Source organism: Haliotis asinina, chromosome 1 (assembly GCF_037392515.1).
Source record: "Haliotis asinina isolate JCU_RB_2024 chromosome 1, JCU_Hal_asi_v2, whole genome shotgun sequence".
Taxonomy (NCBI): Eukaryota; Metazoa; Mollusca; class Gastropoda; order Lepetellida; family Haliotidae; genus Haliotis; species Haliotis asinina.
In genome coordinates, this window is record NC_090280.1 from 71,905,490 (window position 1) to 71,923,137 (window position 17,648).

Consider the following 17,648-nt stretch of genomic DNA (forward strand, 5'->3'; position numbering starts at 1 on the left):
TTGTCATTCGATAGGCTGAAGGAAATGTATAACATTAAAGGCACATACCTAAGACTAAGGCTATTTGCATGTCTTGAGTATACTTCCTGATTCTTGGAAATATACTATTAAACACTCTAGGAATATCCCAGTTTTTGATTTACTCATAACTGAGTGTCACGGAATATATTGAGATTATGCAAAGGAGCTACAATCATTTATGACACCTTGATTTCCGATCTAGATTTACCTAAAATCTTTCCTAAATGGCAAAAATCTTTTGGTAATATTACTTATGATTGGAATCAGATTTTTATCACTTATAGAAATGGTTTGAAAGATGTTAAACTACTTGATTTTCAATACAAGTTTTTACACGGTATTATCTACACTGAAAATGAACCATTTACAATGTAACTTCTTGACAATACTCTTTTGCTGTTTTAGTAATGAGCTCAATGAGAATAATTGTCATGTGTATTGGGAATGTAGAGTAACACAAACACTCTGGAATGAACGTGAAGTCTGGATGAATGATCATACTGAGAATACACTTAAAATAACCAAATATCTCTTTTGGTTTGGAACATTATACACAGACAAATTATTAAATCATATTATTCTTTCTACCAAAACGTATATTCATTCATGTTGCATTAATCAATGCACTCTAAAATTTCAAAGGTTCATGGTTATTTTGAGAGACATTTTCAATGTAGAAATGTTCATCGCGATAAAACATAATAGTCTCCAAATTTATCACAGAAAGTGCAGATCTATATTCCCAGTTTAACAACGAAATTTGTCTCTATAATCGGTCAATTTCTTATGTGAAAAAGTTAATTTTTGTGTACTTTAAAACCCTACCTACCAAACTGTCAGTCATGAACGCAGTCTCAGCTATCACAATTTTACGTGCGCATCAGACCTAAAACCAGATGATATTAACTTGAAACACCAATGTTTACTTTTGGAGGAAACTACTTGGTACAAATCAAGAACAATTTAAAAAAATATTTATGCAGCTCTCGTCATCATCTGTTATTCCAGTATATAGGGAAAGGTTGAAATGAGAAGTCACCAGGCGCCATTCGTGACTTACTCGACTCATTCAGTACCGGCTGAATGGAAAATTTGAAAGGTTTTCTTAAAAAAGTGATATTACAGCATATTTAGACAAGAACAATAACTCCAGCAGGTATACGCATAGGCCAGTGATTATTAGTAGGCACATATCATTTGTGTTCAATGTATTCCTAGTCTTTGATACTTCAGAAAATATGGTGATATTGAAATATATGGACAAGAACTTTCAATTTTATTTTATTTTCCAGTCCCCTGGAAACCGCTGACATAGGTTCCCAGATTGTTTTTGTGAGGGCGTTACTTGGCAAAACTTGTACATGTCTAAGACCTACATCGTCAAGATGCGACAGGTGGTTATCTAAGAAACTTCTCACTTGTGAGATACGGTGTAAACTATGAAACTATGTCGAAGGCTAGACACATTACTTTTTATTGGTATAGTTATAACGGCCGTGTCGGCTTTAATGCCAACCTGTTTCACAGATAAAGGAGACTGTATATTCTCTAATGTGGGCGTCCACCAAACACGATATACTGTTCAGTTGTGCATCATACTGATATGACACCGATATTGAAACCAGGTTACTGACATTAAGTTACCTGAAACAGGTTACTGACACACTGCGTCGGGCATAGACTAACATCTGGTCTCTGAACATATGTTACAGCAAAAAATGTTCAATAAAAAATATTGAAAAATAATGAAAAGGAGCCTAGAGACTTTCTTCATATTGAGAAAGCGAAACTCTTGAAAGCGCAAATCTAGAGTTGCCACATATTCTAGACTTGGATACATTTGATTCAGGGTCTGTATGACAGCCTATGTCGGGTAGAACTGTCTTGTTATCTACACGTGACCTGGATAATGCACTCCACACACTCACCCTGCGTTTTTCCAATTGTGGAGGTCATGTTGACATACGATACATACAGTTATTATGGACAGGTACTACATGAAGGTACTTCTTATCACATATATGGCAAACCTGTGTATGAAAACCAAGTCAACATATCAACGCTATCTTTTTTGTCCATTAATACATTACATTATAATATATTGCATAGAAGGGTGAGGCAATCTGGCATTATTCGGATATACGGTATACTGATTAATCATGTTCACGGTTGCAGCGTTCATCTATATTTTACCTCGTTCAATCCATATGCTGACTGTCACGTCCTAGAGGCCCAACCATTACTAAACATTGTGTTAGTCCTCATGCGACCGTCTGTCAGGTATGGCTGTCGGTATTGTACTAGTCTGTTTCACAGTACCTCAACCTCATTATTTTCACTTCCGCTTAGCCAAGGCCTAAATGTAGTAAGTCCAGCTTTCCCCACTTTCAGGGTCCGTTTTCATCTGCTGAAAAACGAACTTTCTTCTGAATCTCTCACCTCACTAGGATTCTATTAGGTTGACTAGGAACTGTTTGTTTCTGTAAAACTTATACACGTTCAGAGTCAAGGAGCCAATCTATCTGCACTTATAAGGCCCGACTCCAACGGTGTTGGGGAAGGTTTCAGTGTACCACTTGAAATTGCTACCCTAGACTCGCGCCAAGGACCCGTCACTCTATCCTTTACTACGTTATTGTGAGCGTGTGGTCGATGACAGTGGTCTGTGGGTACTGAACGGCTCCTTAAAGCCACTGTTCATGAGTCAGCAGCACCCAAGTCTCAAGGTAGGTATAGATAACCACTTGTACTGTAACTCAGGTGACAGTTGTGATTGCAGTGATGTCAACAAAGGCTCATTTGGCGGTCAGTGCTTGGACGAAGACACTATGAAAACAAGCCTTTAACGAGGTCGGACAGAAATACCGGAACGGCGTTAATTTTTCTGGACAATGACTTGATGTTGTCTTTTTAGCACAGTGAATGTAAAAAAACTAAAAATGCATGAAATTAATGGTACCTTGTTACAGTCCAAATCTTCCCTGTACACAAGTGTGAAATACCTGCTGAAAACATCAAAAGGGTTGTCTATGCCCTTTGCTTCAAACACTGGTGTTCGACAAGGATGTACATTATCACAACACTCTTTAACATATTTATAAAACCAAAACTCTTGAGAACTATCTATTTCACTGTAAAAACAAAGCTCACAGGTTACATTTTTCAAAACTACGTTTAAGTAATCATAAACTCAAGATTGAAACTGGAAGATATACAAAACGTGCAACCCCACTGGAACGTCGTCTCTGGGAAACGTGCAATGTCTTAGATGAAAACCCTATATAAAATCTTGTACTAAGTATAGGAATAAGAGCGAATCACTTCTACAAACATTGCTTTTTCATAATCAAAACTTTGCTACACTTTTAAGAAAAGAACAAATTTTAGCATTTTTTTGCCAAAAGAAATCCCGAAACTATTTCCAAAATATGTCATGATATTTACAGTTTTAAATGAAATCTCAGACTGTGTATTGCCTCATATTGCTTCCATTTGATTATACTGCATACGGTAAACTGTTGTAATGTGCATCATTGATGTATCTATATTTCCATATGTTTGTAACTACTGCGTTCAGATTTGTAGTGAAAGAATGTTGTATCTTATGTATTCTTGACAAAGACTTACTGGAACACACTCTGTGTTAGTTCGACGCTGAGGGAATCTAGACTTGCTTCATCTATGTATTTAAGGATTTAGTATTGCCGTGGAGTAGACAGTAAGAAAGACAATGTGGTTCAGAGACCGTGAGATAGACTAATCCAACAACACCCAGTTGCAAGTTTGCAAATGATGTATGGTTCACAGTTGTATTTAATGGTGTTCGATTTACTTAACTGACAGCCCAAGTCGCATGGACGTTCTGGCATCTGTTACACTATAGCCAAGCCCTATATGATCCGACAAGTATGCCAAAAGTATTAACCTGTAGATTGAACTGTATCAAGTTCGTATTTGAGTGCAGCCATTACGTCTTACCTGTCAGAACAGCGTGGTCACACTTCAGTGTCTGTCGGAAGTGTGTGGTTACATGTCAGTACCTGACACAAATGTGGTTACATGTCAGTACCTGACACAACAGCGTGGCTACATGTCAGTATCTGACACAACAGCGTGGTTCCATGTCAGTATCTGACACAACAGTGTGGTTGCATGTCAGTACCTGTCAGAACAGTGTGGTTACATGTGAGTATCTGTGAGAACAGTGTGGTGACATGTCAGTACCTGTCAGAACAGTGTGGTTACATGTGCATATCTGTGAGAACAGTGTGGTTACATTTCAGCTAACTGTGACTACAGGTTCGTTACATCTTTATCGACCACCACAATATGTGAACTATAACAAACGAGGGTGAGATTCATTCAGCTTATTCAATCTTTTGATGGTCTCCTGGTTACCAATTTGTGATAGGAACCTGATGAGAATATATACAATCTTATGCTTGCTTAACAGTCCGGTTCCTGTCATCGGAAATAAATTTTTAAATCATGATAAGCAGATTATGTTTGATTACAAAACAGTTTTTAAAAACATAGCAATTAAACACGTGTTATGTGTTGTCAACATATGACATACTAAACCCTCCCACTTCGATACGAAGTTGGAGAGCGTACTGCGAGCATACGGTCATCTTGTTTGGTTCGTCTTTATATCAGGGTCGCCATTACGACATGATGCTGTCCACGTGGTACTCTCGGCTAGCTGGTGCAGCCCCAGCCTCCACAATCATTAGTAGTCGGGGATGTTCGCTTCTTGGTGCACGTGCACCCCACGTGGTGAGTCATCAAGACTGGCTTGTACTTGTAGAATCCATCTTGACACCCTGTCTCCTTCAGGACCCGGATGCTGGTTGACACTCGGGAACACTCGTTAACGTCATTGCCAACACAAGCCGAACACTTGCAGACAGCCTGTGGCATGACGGATGGGAAGTGACCAGCAGGAAGCTCCGTGATGTTGTACCACCAGGGACAGATGGACCGGGAGAAGACTGGGGCGTTGGGGTCATCGCTCACCGAAGATGGACAGGATGGACCTGCTGTCTGGCTGTCGTTCACCAGCTGGTAGTTCAGCTCATTGGGCAGGTTGGAATTGTTGCCAGCCAACACAGACATCTGCAGATACATGGAAGAACCCAGGTGTTGGTTGAGGTTCTCAAACAGAAGGCTGAGGTTGGCAGGAGGTTGGCAGTTGGCGACTTGTCTTCGTTCTCTTGTGCTGACGTTCTTCTGTGGCAGGCACCAAACAGCGACTGCAGCACACAAGGTCACTGCGAGGCGAAATAGAAACATTTTGTCGATGTTGGATGAAAGACTTGTGGGGTTGAAGGCAATTCTGAACACCTATCTGACCAAACACAGCACTACCTTACAATATATACTACAATTCGGGAAGTTTTATGACAGGTAGCACAAAACGGTATTTCAGTGTCCAGGGCGCTTAATCCTAATATTTACTATGATATTTCCGATGTAACTATGATCTGTATGGTTTACAATGAACATAAAAACGGAATAGTGTGTTTATTGTTATTGATATCAATGCTTGTTTCAACTGTTCACCTTCCGTCATTTGAATTTACTCCGAAATATAAAATTCTTTTTCGAAATAAATCCCTATATTATTAGTTGGGTACGCTACCCATGCGTGTTAGCAGCGCTGGCGTTATTATTTCAGAAGTAGGAAGTATGGTGCAGACTCGTGTATCAAACTCTAGTGATCCGTATAATGTCCGACACACAGACATGAGAATAAGAGCGGCGTTTAATTGACCTTGACGCATTTTGTTGTGTTATGAATGATTCCATCTGGTCTCTTGTTTTATATGTATTTGCTCAGTTGTTACATATTTCATAAGATTAATGGATGGATGTTCACCAATATTGTCGACGAATTATAAAATTTGCTATGGTCATCAGATCCCAGAACACGTGATAATTCTAGCACCTTCTGAGACGTCCTCCAGGCTTCTGCACCGGTCAAAGATCAGCGAGTCAACTGTTTGTATATTTCCCTTTTCTGATGAATTACACGAATAATATCATAATGATACTTGTGACTTTATTCTTTATCTATCTTATATATACACCACCTTTGCCAATTTCTTTCTTCAACTTTTTTGAGAGGTAATAATAATATTCGAATAGTATATTGTGTCAGTAATAATGTGCTGATGGCTCTGTATGTGGTTCCACCTTTGTTCACAGCAGTGATCATATTTTGATCACAAGGGCATGTTTCATGAGATTCGTTTTTTCTAGAAAACTAATTTCTACTAATTCTTTGAATCATCAAGTTTCAAGTGATGATTATGTATGTTATCCTCTTCTAAATTTTAATGTGGAAATTTTCATCAAAATTGAAACCCTCAAATATATTTTATATATATTCTCCTAAAAACGCATAGGTGATGTTGATATATGAAAATTCAATCAAGACCAAAGAACCCAATGTTTGTAGCGTTAAATATTAACTCACTAACTCACATGTGTTATCTTCCTTTAAAGTTAGAAGATTAAATGAAAATACACACATGCGTTTCTTCTTTGTGGGTGAGTGTGGGAGGTATATTTACGGATTCAGGTAAAAATAACCCCAATGTTTGCCACTAAGGACTGTTATGTTCGTGTACAATTACAATTTTCAAAACAGACATATTTTATGAAAAAGAAAAAAGTCAGAACAGATGAATTGTATCAAGATAACAATGCACCACTCGGGACAAATGCTATTGTTGTGTGTATACTTTCTTCCTGTCACAACACAATAATATTGTAAGGTCAGTTTTAATACCGTTAGCTGACGTGGACCACCATGGTTAATAAGGAAGTGTGGGCATTGTGACGAGCTAGGGACTGTATACGCTCATACCAGGAATGACGAACCTTCCAAGGTAGTGTTACACTTTAGAACGAAGAACAACCTTACACTCTCTGTGGTACACGAGTAGATCCTAATGGACATGGCGATTAAGTATGTGATAAGTTTATTTCAGATACAAGTGTTTAAGATGTGGGGTTTTATGATAGCAGTGTTGGGCTGCTAGTAACCCTGAAATCAGCGGTCACCTCAACAATCGGTCTTGCTTGTCAATCACTCTGCTTATCTATGGGTTTATGGTCAGGAAGTCTTGGTTCAAAGCTAAATGTTAATTATTAGAAATGGTTTTATCACCATTATATGATAATGAACCAGAAAGTGGTAATGGGGTAGGATTGTTTAGGTTTTCCCAACAATGGTCATACCCAAGACACGAGCTGACATGTCAAGGATTATGATCAGCGCACATCTTGAAATTCGACCCCACAGGTAACGGACTTAGGCGTTTTGTTGTGGAGACAACTGAGACGACTTGGTTATTCCGTTCCTCCATTGTAAGTTTGGGGAACAACCTATCATTTTGCTTCAACGTTTGACTGGGGATAATCGTTAGGTTTTGCCATATCGATAAAATTTAAAAAAAAATATTTTGTCATCTACGCTTTGCGATGATCAGTAACCAAGTGATCAGAAGCTGATAAAACCCGTAAACAGGACACGGAAACCAGTGAAACATTGGAATTAGCCAGCAACATTACGTTATCTGTGCAAACATGCAAAGCAGTTTCAAAACGCCAAGAAGGCGAGGGGGTGTCTCAGGAACAGGTACAAAGTGGCTTTGTGGCTTTGCGGCTTTGTCATTACATGGAAGACTCTTTTGGAATATCTGCAGTTGTCTGATATTCTGTCTTCTGTTTCCAATAATCAACATTCAGAGAAACATTGAGCAACACACACAGAAACGCAAAACACACACCACACTTAAACACATATACACATACATACACACACATCATACATACATACATGTATGATATTCATGGAAATTCACTTTTATTATAAGCCGATATTTACGTCCTATGTGTGACGTCCATAATGTGACACACATATACATCTTTGACCCATGGATTATGTAGGCAAGGGGTAGACAGTTCCCCAGTGACAATTTACGTGAAGTGTGTACCATGGCGTTATAAAGAAATATGTATTTTACACGGCATCAAGTCTTTCGGAGCCACATTAACATGCGTCTCTCTGCAGCTTTCCTCAACTTCAACCTCAAGCTAAACAGTTTTATACGCTAAAAGTATTTCTATACACGCTCGAGTTCTGATAATGATGACAAAATATAAGTGATCATTATTTCCAGTGAATATAAACTGTCGTTCGAAACAGGAATTGATCTAATTAAATGTGGCGTTTATCACATTATGGAACATGAAATATACACCTATTGTTTTCACCTGTACGTTTTCAGCTGACTAGTTGTACCACCAAAATTCCTACATTACACCGCTGAGCAGGTTCGGAGTAGAATAGGCCCACAGCCAACCCATGCTTGCCATAAAAGTTAACTATGGTTGTCGCAAAGAGTGACAAACGGGATCGGTTGGTCAAGCTCGGTGACTTGGTTGACACGTCATCAGTTCGCGGTTGCGCAGATCGATGCTCCTGTTGTTGATCACTGGGTTGTCTGGTCCACACACGATTAGTTACAGACTGCCGCCAGATACTGGAATATTGCTGAGTGTGGCGTAAAACTAAACTCACTCGTGCCTTAGAGAATTTCAATGCAAGCAAAGATTAAAGGTGAAAATGTAACTTAACACACGGATGACGTTTTCATATTTGACAACAGTGACCAATAAGTAGGCTGATGCCATTTACTTTTTCAGTTTGTACCTTGCGTACAAATTATGAAGGTACAGTTTACCAATTCTTCAAGGGAGAAAATCTGCCGATATACTGTGTAACACTGATACCTTGTAAACATCCACCCACTGAGACCACACATAGAGGAAAATATAGCTGGGGACTTAAGACTTCTGTTACGAGGAACTATCCTTTGCCCCGTGAATTTATTGACTTGACGGTGACGGTATCAAATACTGGAATGGTCACTTTTATTCACTGGATATCGTTTGGAAGTAATGTACGAAACGAATAGTCAGGTTGATTTGAATAAGCGACACCAAGCACATCTCTATATTCCGCCTCACATTCAAAGAGGAAGGCAACATACAGAAAGTCTTTAAATGTTGTTCGTTTTAAATACACTTCCGAAATTTCATGCTGCCACCACCACGACGACCTCCACCTCAATTTCCCTGCAACGCACCCACCCCAGGGCGAGACCTTTTCTTTACTTAGAAATTCAAGTCAGTTAACCTGTGTTGATTACAGTAGGTTCGTGTCGAAATGTGTTCCGTGTTGACTGTGAGTCACGAGACCTCTACCAATTGGTTTGTTGTCTAACAGTCGACGAAAGTACTGTTCACTTACACTCCCATGTTTATCCGTGCTGTCAATAATTCCGTATCCCTACACTGAGTCCAGCCCGTTGGATCTTTGTGCAATGATTTCCCTGATATTTTCAATCACAAGGAGAAATGTCGGTAGGATAGAGAACTTACTAAATGGGGCAACACCCGGAGAAATGGTCAGCCAACTGTTTCTGAAATCATTCAGTTACTTTAGGAATTAATTTAGGAATTTAGGAAGCACAATATTATTTGAATGTGAGAAAATATGGACTTTGGAGGGAAAGGAAAGTTCTCGATCATTCGATCGAATTGTGCAATGTGAATGAGACATGAACCATGAACCCGACAAGTCTCTAGGAACTTGATATCGTCAGTGTTGTGATGCTCTTTATATATTCCATGAATCAGTCACGAGGGGAGATATCGGTAGGGTAATTACACTCTTAACAAAAAGTAGGAGAACCCTAACTTTTTATTTAGATAGGAAGCATAAGCGTCAACAAACCTTTCAAAGCTAGACATCTTGCGAACGCACCACCATTTCTCTTTATCACCACCCCTAAACACAACCATTGGATTCCCGTGTACAACCCAGTAGCCCCATACATGTGTATGAGGTGTCACTTATGATTTGATGGTTTTCTAGATATTTGATTAATTACTCTAGACCATGAATTTTGACAATCATCTTGCATCACACAGGTGTTAGTATCTGTTTCTAGCCTTTTATTTTTTTTGAAAATGAAACCCGTGCAAATTTTATGTCATACACCAGTCATCTTTGAAGAGCGATTACTGTAAAAACAACTATGGTCAGAAAGAAGTGCAGCTGGTGATGCATCCATTTTTAATTTATCACATCAACATTGATTGACTCCGATACATCTCCCAAACTTGGGGAATCGTAACTTAAAGATGAAGTCTACCTACTTTTCTTGAAGAGTCTATTAACTTGGTTTTGGTCTACAACCGGCAGAAACTACTACACTTAGAAATCACCATGTTTTATGTGAACTATATGTTGGCTGGGAAGAGTTAGTGAGTTAGTTCGGTTTTACGCCACTTTTAACAACATTCAAGCAACATCGCGGCGGGGGACACCAGAAATGAGGTTTTAGTGGGCGCCGGAAAGATGACTCGCTCAGTGATGTAATGATCAACAGGCAACCCGACATGATTACACAGAATAGTGTCACTAAACCATCATGCATGCTGAACCCCACTTATCTTATCAGCAGATAGGCAATGCAGCTAGGGTCGACTATGTGAGTTTTAAATTGTTTCTCCGCCAGGATATTTGATCCAATGAAAGATTTTAAAAGCATAAATTCCTTTGTGCTCATAGTTGATAGGTTATAAGCCTACAATGCCGAAAAAGAAAATCATAATAGACAATATATATAAACTGAATGATGAGATTGAATGATAAAACTCCAATAAACATCTTAACGCAATAAGACTTCTGGTAGCAGGCAGCAATATTTCCTTTGCAAAACCGTCTTTTAGCTGAGTCACTTCATCGACATCAGTGACATCAATGAGCTCTGTCAATCACCTCCAACCCCACCCCGCTACCAACAACCCACCCCCTTCCCTTCGCCCTCCCTCAGTTTCACTGGAAAAGTTATTTCATTTAAATGTATACAAACTGAACTAGATATGAGAGCAAGAGAGCAAGCGGGGGTTAATACTAAAATAGTCACCCTAATGCTTAAACAGGAAGCGCTTCAATACTGCTTATAATAGGTAAACCTGACTGACAATCACGCGGATACCTCTCTACCGCTTCCTCTCTCGGCGTTTTGTCACGGAATCGCCTTTCGAAAAATCCCGAATGGATGTATATAAGTGGGATGGTAGTGCTGTGTTTGACCAGACTTGCCAATAAACCACAGTTCTTTCATCTAATATCGACAAGATAACTATGTTTCTACTTCGCCTCGCAGTGACCATGTGTGCTGCAGTCGCTGTTTGGTGCCTGCCACAGAAGAACGTCAGCACAAGAGAACGAAGACAAGTCGCCAACTGCCAACCTCCTGCCAACCTCAGCCTTCTGTTTGAGAACCTCAACCAACACCTGGATTCTTCCATGTATCTGCAAATGTCTGTGTTGGCTGGCAACAATTCCAACCTGCCCAATGAGCTGAACTACCAGCTGGTGAACGACAGCCAGACAGCAGGTCCATCCTGTCCATCTTCGGTGAGCGATGACCCCAACGCCCCAGTCTTCTCCCGGTCCATCTGTCCCTGGTGGTACAACATCACGGAGCTTCCTGCTGGTCACTTCCCATCCGTCATGCCACAGGCTGTCTGCAAGTGTTCGGCTTGTGTTGGCAATGACGTTAACGAGTGTTCCCGAGTGTCAACCAGCATCCGGGTCCTGAAGGAGACAGGGTGTCAAGATGGATTCTACAAGTACAAGCCAGTCTTGATGACTCACCACGTGGGGTGCACGTGCACCAAGAAGCGAACATCCCCGACTACTAATGATTGTGGAGGCTGGGGCTGCACCAGCTAACCGAGAGTACCACGTGGACAGCATCATGTCGTAATGGCGACGCTGATATGAAGACGAACCAAACAAGATGACCGTATGCTCGCAGTACGCTCTTCGTGGTAGGGTTTAGTATGTCAGATACTGACAAACCATATGGGGGTGTTTACTTAAATACTTTAAAGTTTTTAACTTTCGGTTTGCATTCCAATATAACAATGTTAACACCCTCCTATCATGTGATGTTCAGCAAGGTGTCCTTGAAAAGGAGAGAAGAGTTTTAGCAATAGAATGGTTTGATATTTTTAACACAATTTGGTTGATGTAGGTCTTTGGCATCATACCAGTTAAAATCTGGCAGAAAGTTGTTTTGTGCAACTGTCAACAGGTTTAGTTTATTAACACTTAAAATTTGCGGTTGTAGTTGTTTTCTGCTGCCATCTGTTTGTGTGAGAGGCATAGGAGGTAAAGCACTGTATATTTAATTCTATGTTGAAAATATATATTATTAACCTTGTTATAACTATTTATTGTTATTGCTTATACTATTTGTTTCATGGTGCTAACGTCTGTCCCTTCAACGCTTCATCCGACTGACGTCTTTTGTACTAGGTAGTATTTGTTTGTGTCTCGGAGTCATCATGATCTAAGTATGGTCGATCGGTTGGCCGCTCGGTTTAAAGAACTAAAAGAATATATGTTCACACCTCTATCAGAAATGACCAAAATACAACGCCTATTTCAAGCTGTTTGGCAAAGCAAAATCTGCATATGGATAAAATGCAAAACACCTCTCCTGTTTTCTTCGGTATTTGGAAATTAACCTGCATATATGTATGCAAAACACCTCTCCTGTTTTCTTCGGTATTTGGTAATTAACCTGCATATATGTTGCTCTTTTCACAAATGCACAAACAAAAGAGTGCTTAATAATGTGAGAAGTTATTATTTGTCCATGGCAACCATCTCACGAGGAATGCCTTGTTTTCTGCTTTCCTATGAAACCATAATAAAAGTGATCTCATTTGCACTCCACGTGTGTCATTCTGAGTCTGTACTTGAGTCTGAGTGAGTCTGTCTGTGAGGAGCACAGCCTATGCCATTTTGCTGTATGGCAGCAAAATACTATTGTATTTAACCATTGAGAAATACAGCTGTCTAACTAAAGAGTAACTATTGTCAAAACAAAACAGCCCTACCCTCGTGGAGAGGTCTTATTTAAGTTGGATAACTTGTGCCCAAACCGTTTCTTAACTGAATAAACTATGTTTAAAGCAATCAAAAACCCAAACTATTCTAAACAGGTCATTCTCTCTTCAGGTGATAGTGATGAGTGCATATACGTCATATCCTGGCCTTGAGATGCCTGTAGGAGTCGATAGTGTGTATCAAGCAGTTCGACCTTCAAATATTACATGCCTCTGTGATAATCACACAGAACCAGATCACCAGATACCTGTATGAGTGTGATGTCAGAGATGGGAGCTCTACATAAGGCCCTACTTGTAATTTGTTTACTGCTCGCCATTGTCACTAACAGTGAGTCCAAAAGAAATGTCCTCCTTATATTTGGTGAGTATATGCTGATTCTTAACTACAGCCGATGTGGGCTGTGTTTCTGTTGGGCCGGGGTGCTGTGTCCTTGGGTCAGATTACATACAAGGGGGTGTGTACGCCACTGACAGCCAGAAAGTACACATTGTTGAGCATGACGTTGTGTGGATGATTGTTTGTATTTAGGTGTCTTTGCTTCACAAGCTACGAGGATTTGTTGATTCAGGAGGTGTAGATCATCCGAACTTCTGTGTGAATTAGACATTAGCCTACCGCCTACGTTGTACGCACGCGCGCACGCACACAGGCATACATATTCACAGATACACAGATACACAGATACACAGATACACGCACACAGGCACACAAACATACTCACACACACTAGGACGATTGTGTACAGAGGTGAATTTTCAATGTAGAACTTTTGGTGTGATTGGGTTAAATCGAGTATAAAATTTCTATTTACAACCCAGGGCGAACGTTTTGAGGTGTTGTTGCTAAAAGATACTCCCGTCTCGAGGAGGAGGTTCCATGAACATAAGAAACATTTCTGTGCATAAACATTTCAGATATAAGACTTAGTGCTTTTGTGTTGAAAGATTGTCTTAAAAATGAAAGGATACATGGGGAAGAGGACAGGCATAAGGGAAGGGTGATTATATTTAGTACAGTAGACCTACCCGTCCCTGTAATAACTGGTTGGTGCCCCAGGTGACGATGCCGGGTTCCAGATGGGCGCCTATAACAACACGGCCTGCAAGACGCCAAACTTCGACAAGCTGGCCGCCAGGAGCGTCGTCTTCAAACATGGCTACACATCCGTCAGTAGCTGCTCACCCAGTAGGTAATGTGACATGAGGAGTTTCAGCCGCTAATGTGTTGCCACCAAGACGATATCTATATATCCATTTCCTCGTCTGAAGTTTGCTGTAGGGGGCTTTGTGCTTGCATTTCACGCATCTGTGATGACCATGAACACTTGAAACTGTTTGGTCTTACTCTTGGAACAGTTCAACTATTGCCTCGATATGAATATGCAACGCCCTTAAGAAAGTGGTCAAATGTAAGTGATGTAATGCATATACTTTATACTGAGTGAATCAAAAGCACACTAGTTGGTCGTTGGTTGGTTGTTGTTTATTCCAGCAAAATGCAAACAATCAAGTCTGGACCGTAAAATCCAGTGATCATCATCTAACTAACTGAGATACGATGACATGTGTACACCAAGTCAACGTGTTTGACCACTGGATCCCGTTGTCACTTCTTACGAGAAGCACGGGTTGCTGAAGACTAATTCTAACTCGGAACTTTAAGGGTCACACTATCAGGGTAAGGCACTCAAACGCCAACACACAAAGTCAGAGATCGATTCGACTCAGCTACAGTTCCGGTCTAGAAAACATTTTTGTGTACCCCATTACCTAGTGTAACATGGCAGGGATCCGCGGGCCGAAACTTTGAATACACGTCACGTCAAGTAATCAAGTTGATATGTGATACATTCGTAGTTGCACTTTCTCAGTTAAAGCCTGACTGAGTCACTATATTCACAAAACCACACGTATGTCCTCAGATCCGTACTCCTAACAGGGTTGCCCCAACACCAGAACGGAATGTACGGACTTGTACACTTACCCCATCACTTCAGCACCATGGACAGTGTCAAGAGTTTACCTGTCATACTTGACAAAGCTGGAATACGCACAGGTGAGTAGACTACTAAACGTTCACTCACGATTGTCATTGCCTGTAAATACGTATATGTGTACCAGGCGCATAATCTGAACATGTAAACGTATATGTACATTTAAGGTATCATTGGAAAGAAGCACGTAGGGCCGGACACAGTGTATAAGTTTGACTATGAACAGACAGAGGAGACCCATGACCCGAACCAGATTGGGAGGAACATCACCTTCATGAGGAACTTCGTGCGGCACTTTCTCCAGCAGAAGGATGACAGGTGCTTAGTTGGTGATGGTGATGGTGATGGTGATGGTGATGGTGATGGTGATGGTGATGGTGATGGTGATGGTGATAATGGAGTTAAATTCTAACACCAGACTAGCATAGTCCAACGACTTTAGATAAAAAACTTTAAGAATGGTCATTTTTCCTTAGGTGACACTGACGTTGATCAGTCTGATAACGACTTATCGTGGAAATAATTAAGCATTATTAAGCATTACTCTCTTCATCTCTAGCTCATATGTAACATGCCGTTCTTCCAAAACCATTTTCCGACTTTTTCAATTTAGAAAGAGAAAATGGTATAGACAACATTAGTTGCCGCGTGATGAGTGATAATATTTCTTTGTGGCACAATGTTAACCGCTGAAGACACAAATAGCCTGTCAGACTTTGTGATGATGTTTGGGACATTCATTCTCAACAATCGATGCATGGTTTGGATGATAAAATGTATGCCATCATTTTCGGGTCTCCAGTTCTTCAAATATTACAGTGCTTGATATTTTGTTTTACAAAAGGCCTTTTTTCCTGTATCTGGCGTTTCACGACCCACACCGATGTAGCAATATTCCCTTGTATGGGCAGTTCTGTGAGAGATTTGGGAACAGGCAACCTGGCATGGGGGTCATTCCTGACTGGACACCGGCTTATTACAAACCTGAAGATGTTGAGGTTCCCTACTTCCTGCCGGACACGCTGACCACCAGGCAGGACCTGGCCAACATGTACACCACGTACAGCAGGATGGACCAAGGTGTGCATATATATAGATGGTACTTTAGTAGCTCTTCTGCATACAGTTTACCATTGCATGCATGGTTGTTCTGTCAGAACCAGGATAATCAAAACACTTTAACACAGTCCAGCTCATAGAAAACATTCGTCTTGTGACAGGTATTGGGTTGTTCTTGAGCGAGTTGGAAGCTGCAGGTCACATGAACGACACTCTCATCCTCTACACGGCAGACAACGGCATTCCCTTCCCTGGCGCCAAGACCAATCTGTATGACCCGGGTATGGGCGAGCCAATGATGATCTCCTCGCCTCTACACAGGGAGTTCTGGGGCACAGTAAGTAGGTTAAGCACCTCTGGTTGTTAGATGGGTGATCTTTGTGAATCTCCTCGCCTCTGCATTGGGGCACTGCAAGTAGGCTTGAGTATCCCCAGTTTCTGGGTAGGGTAGTCTGTGTGAATCTCCTCGCCTCTACACAGGGAGTCCTGGGGCACAACAAGCAGCTTTTACAGACACAGTAATGAGGAAGGATTGTTTGTAGGGTACAGAAACATTGCTAATCACACACGGGGCACTAATAAAACGTCTGATGCAAAATACACAACTTTCAAATGTATAAACGAATACAGATGTGTGACCTGTGTCAATGTTCACTTGAAGGTATCTGATGCCCTCGCTAGCACTATGGACTTTACACCCACCATACTGGACTGGTTCGGCGTGAACTATCCTCAGTACAACATGCTCGGCAAAAAGGTGAAACTGACCGGCAAGTCCCTACTCCCCGTGACTGTCAACCCCGACACCACAGCTGACAACTTCACCTACGTCTTCTCCAGCCATGATCTGCACGAAGTCACCATGTACTATCCCATGAGGGTTCTCCGAACCAAGACATGGAAGCTCATCCACAACTTAAATTTCGAAGCTCCCTACCCAATAGCCCGTGATTGCTACCAGGCGCCTTCCTACCTGGAGATCATCAACAAAACCATGGCTGGTCAAAAAACAGGATGGTTCAAAGATCTGGAACACTACTACTACCGAGACCAGTGGGAACTGTTCAACACTGAGAGTGACCCTATGGAACTGCACAACCTGGCTAATGCATCTGAGTACTCGGATGTGTTCACCAACATGCGGACAACGTTACTTACTTGGCTGAACGTCACCAACGACCCCTGGATTTGTTCCCCGACGGGAGTGTTGGAAGGCGAGACGTGCATGACGTTGTTTAACAGTCGGAAACCGTTTGGTCGTCAGACGTCGTCCAATCAGAATCTAAGACCCGGAAGTCTGTAGTTGATCACATAAGCTGAACTGAACGAAACATTGAATAAACGCTGTGATTATATTCACTAACTGAAATGTACTTCAATAAATGATTGAACTGATATTGGACTTTAATTGGCGTTGCTCGTTTGAACAAGGGAGATAACCTTCATGACCAAATTGAGGTCCCATCTGAAATAAACGAATCATGCATTGTTCATGAAACTGCAAGCACATTTGACTTCAGTGAGATAGTTGAGCATTTGTAAAAAACGGTAATTAAGTTGCACAGG

At 40.9% G+C, this 17,648-nt stretch overlaps 3 protein-coding genes across 3 annotated transcripts; 2 read left to right on the forward strand and 1 right to left on the reverse strand.

The window, feature by feature from the left end:
- Positions 1-4,719: 4,719 nt before the first annotated feature.
- LOC137274869 (interleukin 17-like protein) lies at positions 4,720-5,313 on the reverse strand. Its single transcript, XM_067808141.1, has one exon. The coding sequence runs from the start codon at positions 5,311-5,313 to the stop codon at positions 4,720-4,722; it is 594 nt and encodes a 197-aa protein (XP_067664242.1).
- Positions 5,314-11,275: 5,962 nt separating this feature from the next.
- LOC137274885 (interleukin 17-like protein) lies at positions 11,276-11,842 on the forward strand. Its single transcript, XM_067808142.1, has one exon. The coding sequence runs from the start codon at positions 11,276-11,278 to the stop codon at positions 11,840-11,842; it is 567 nt and encodes a 188-aa protein (XP_067664243.1).
- A 1,335-nt stretch (positions 11,843-13,177) lies between these two features.
- LOC137282269 (N-sulphoglucosamine sulphohydrolase-like) lies at positions 13,178-17,479 on the forward strand. Its single transcript, XM_067814005.1, has 7 exons — positions 13,178-13,390; positions 14,087-14,219; positions 14,952-15,085; positions 15,191-15,341; positions 15,868-16,103; positions 16,244-16,419; positions 16,744-17,479. Exons 1-7 carry the CDS (start codon positions 13,279-13,281, stop codon positions 17,383-17,385), a joined length of 1,584 nt encoding a protein of 527 aa, XP_067670106.1. The 5' UTR covers positions 13,178-13,278; the 3' UTR covers positions 17,386-17,479.
- The last annotated feature ends 169 nt before the right edge of the window (positions 17,480-17,648 follow it).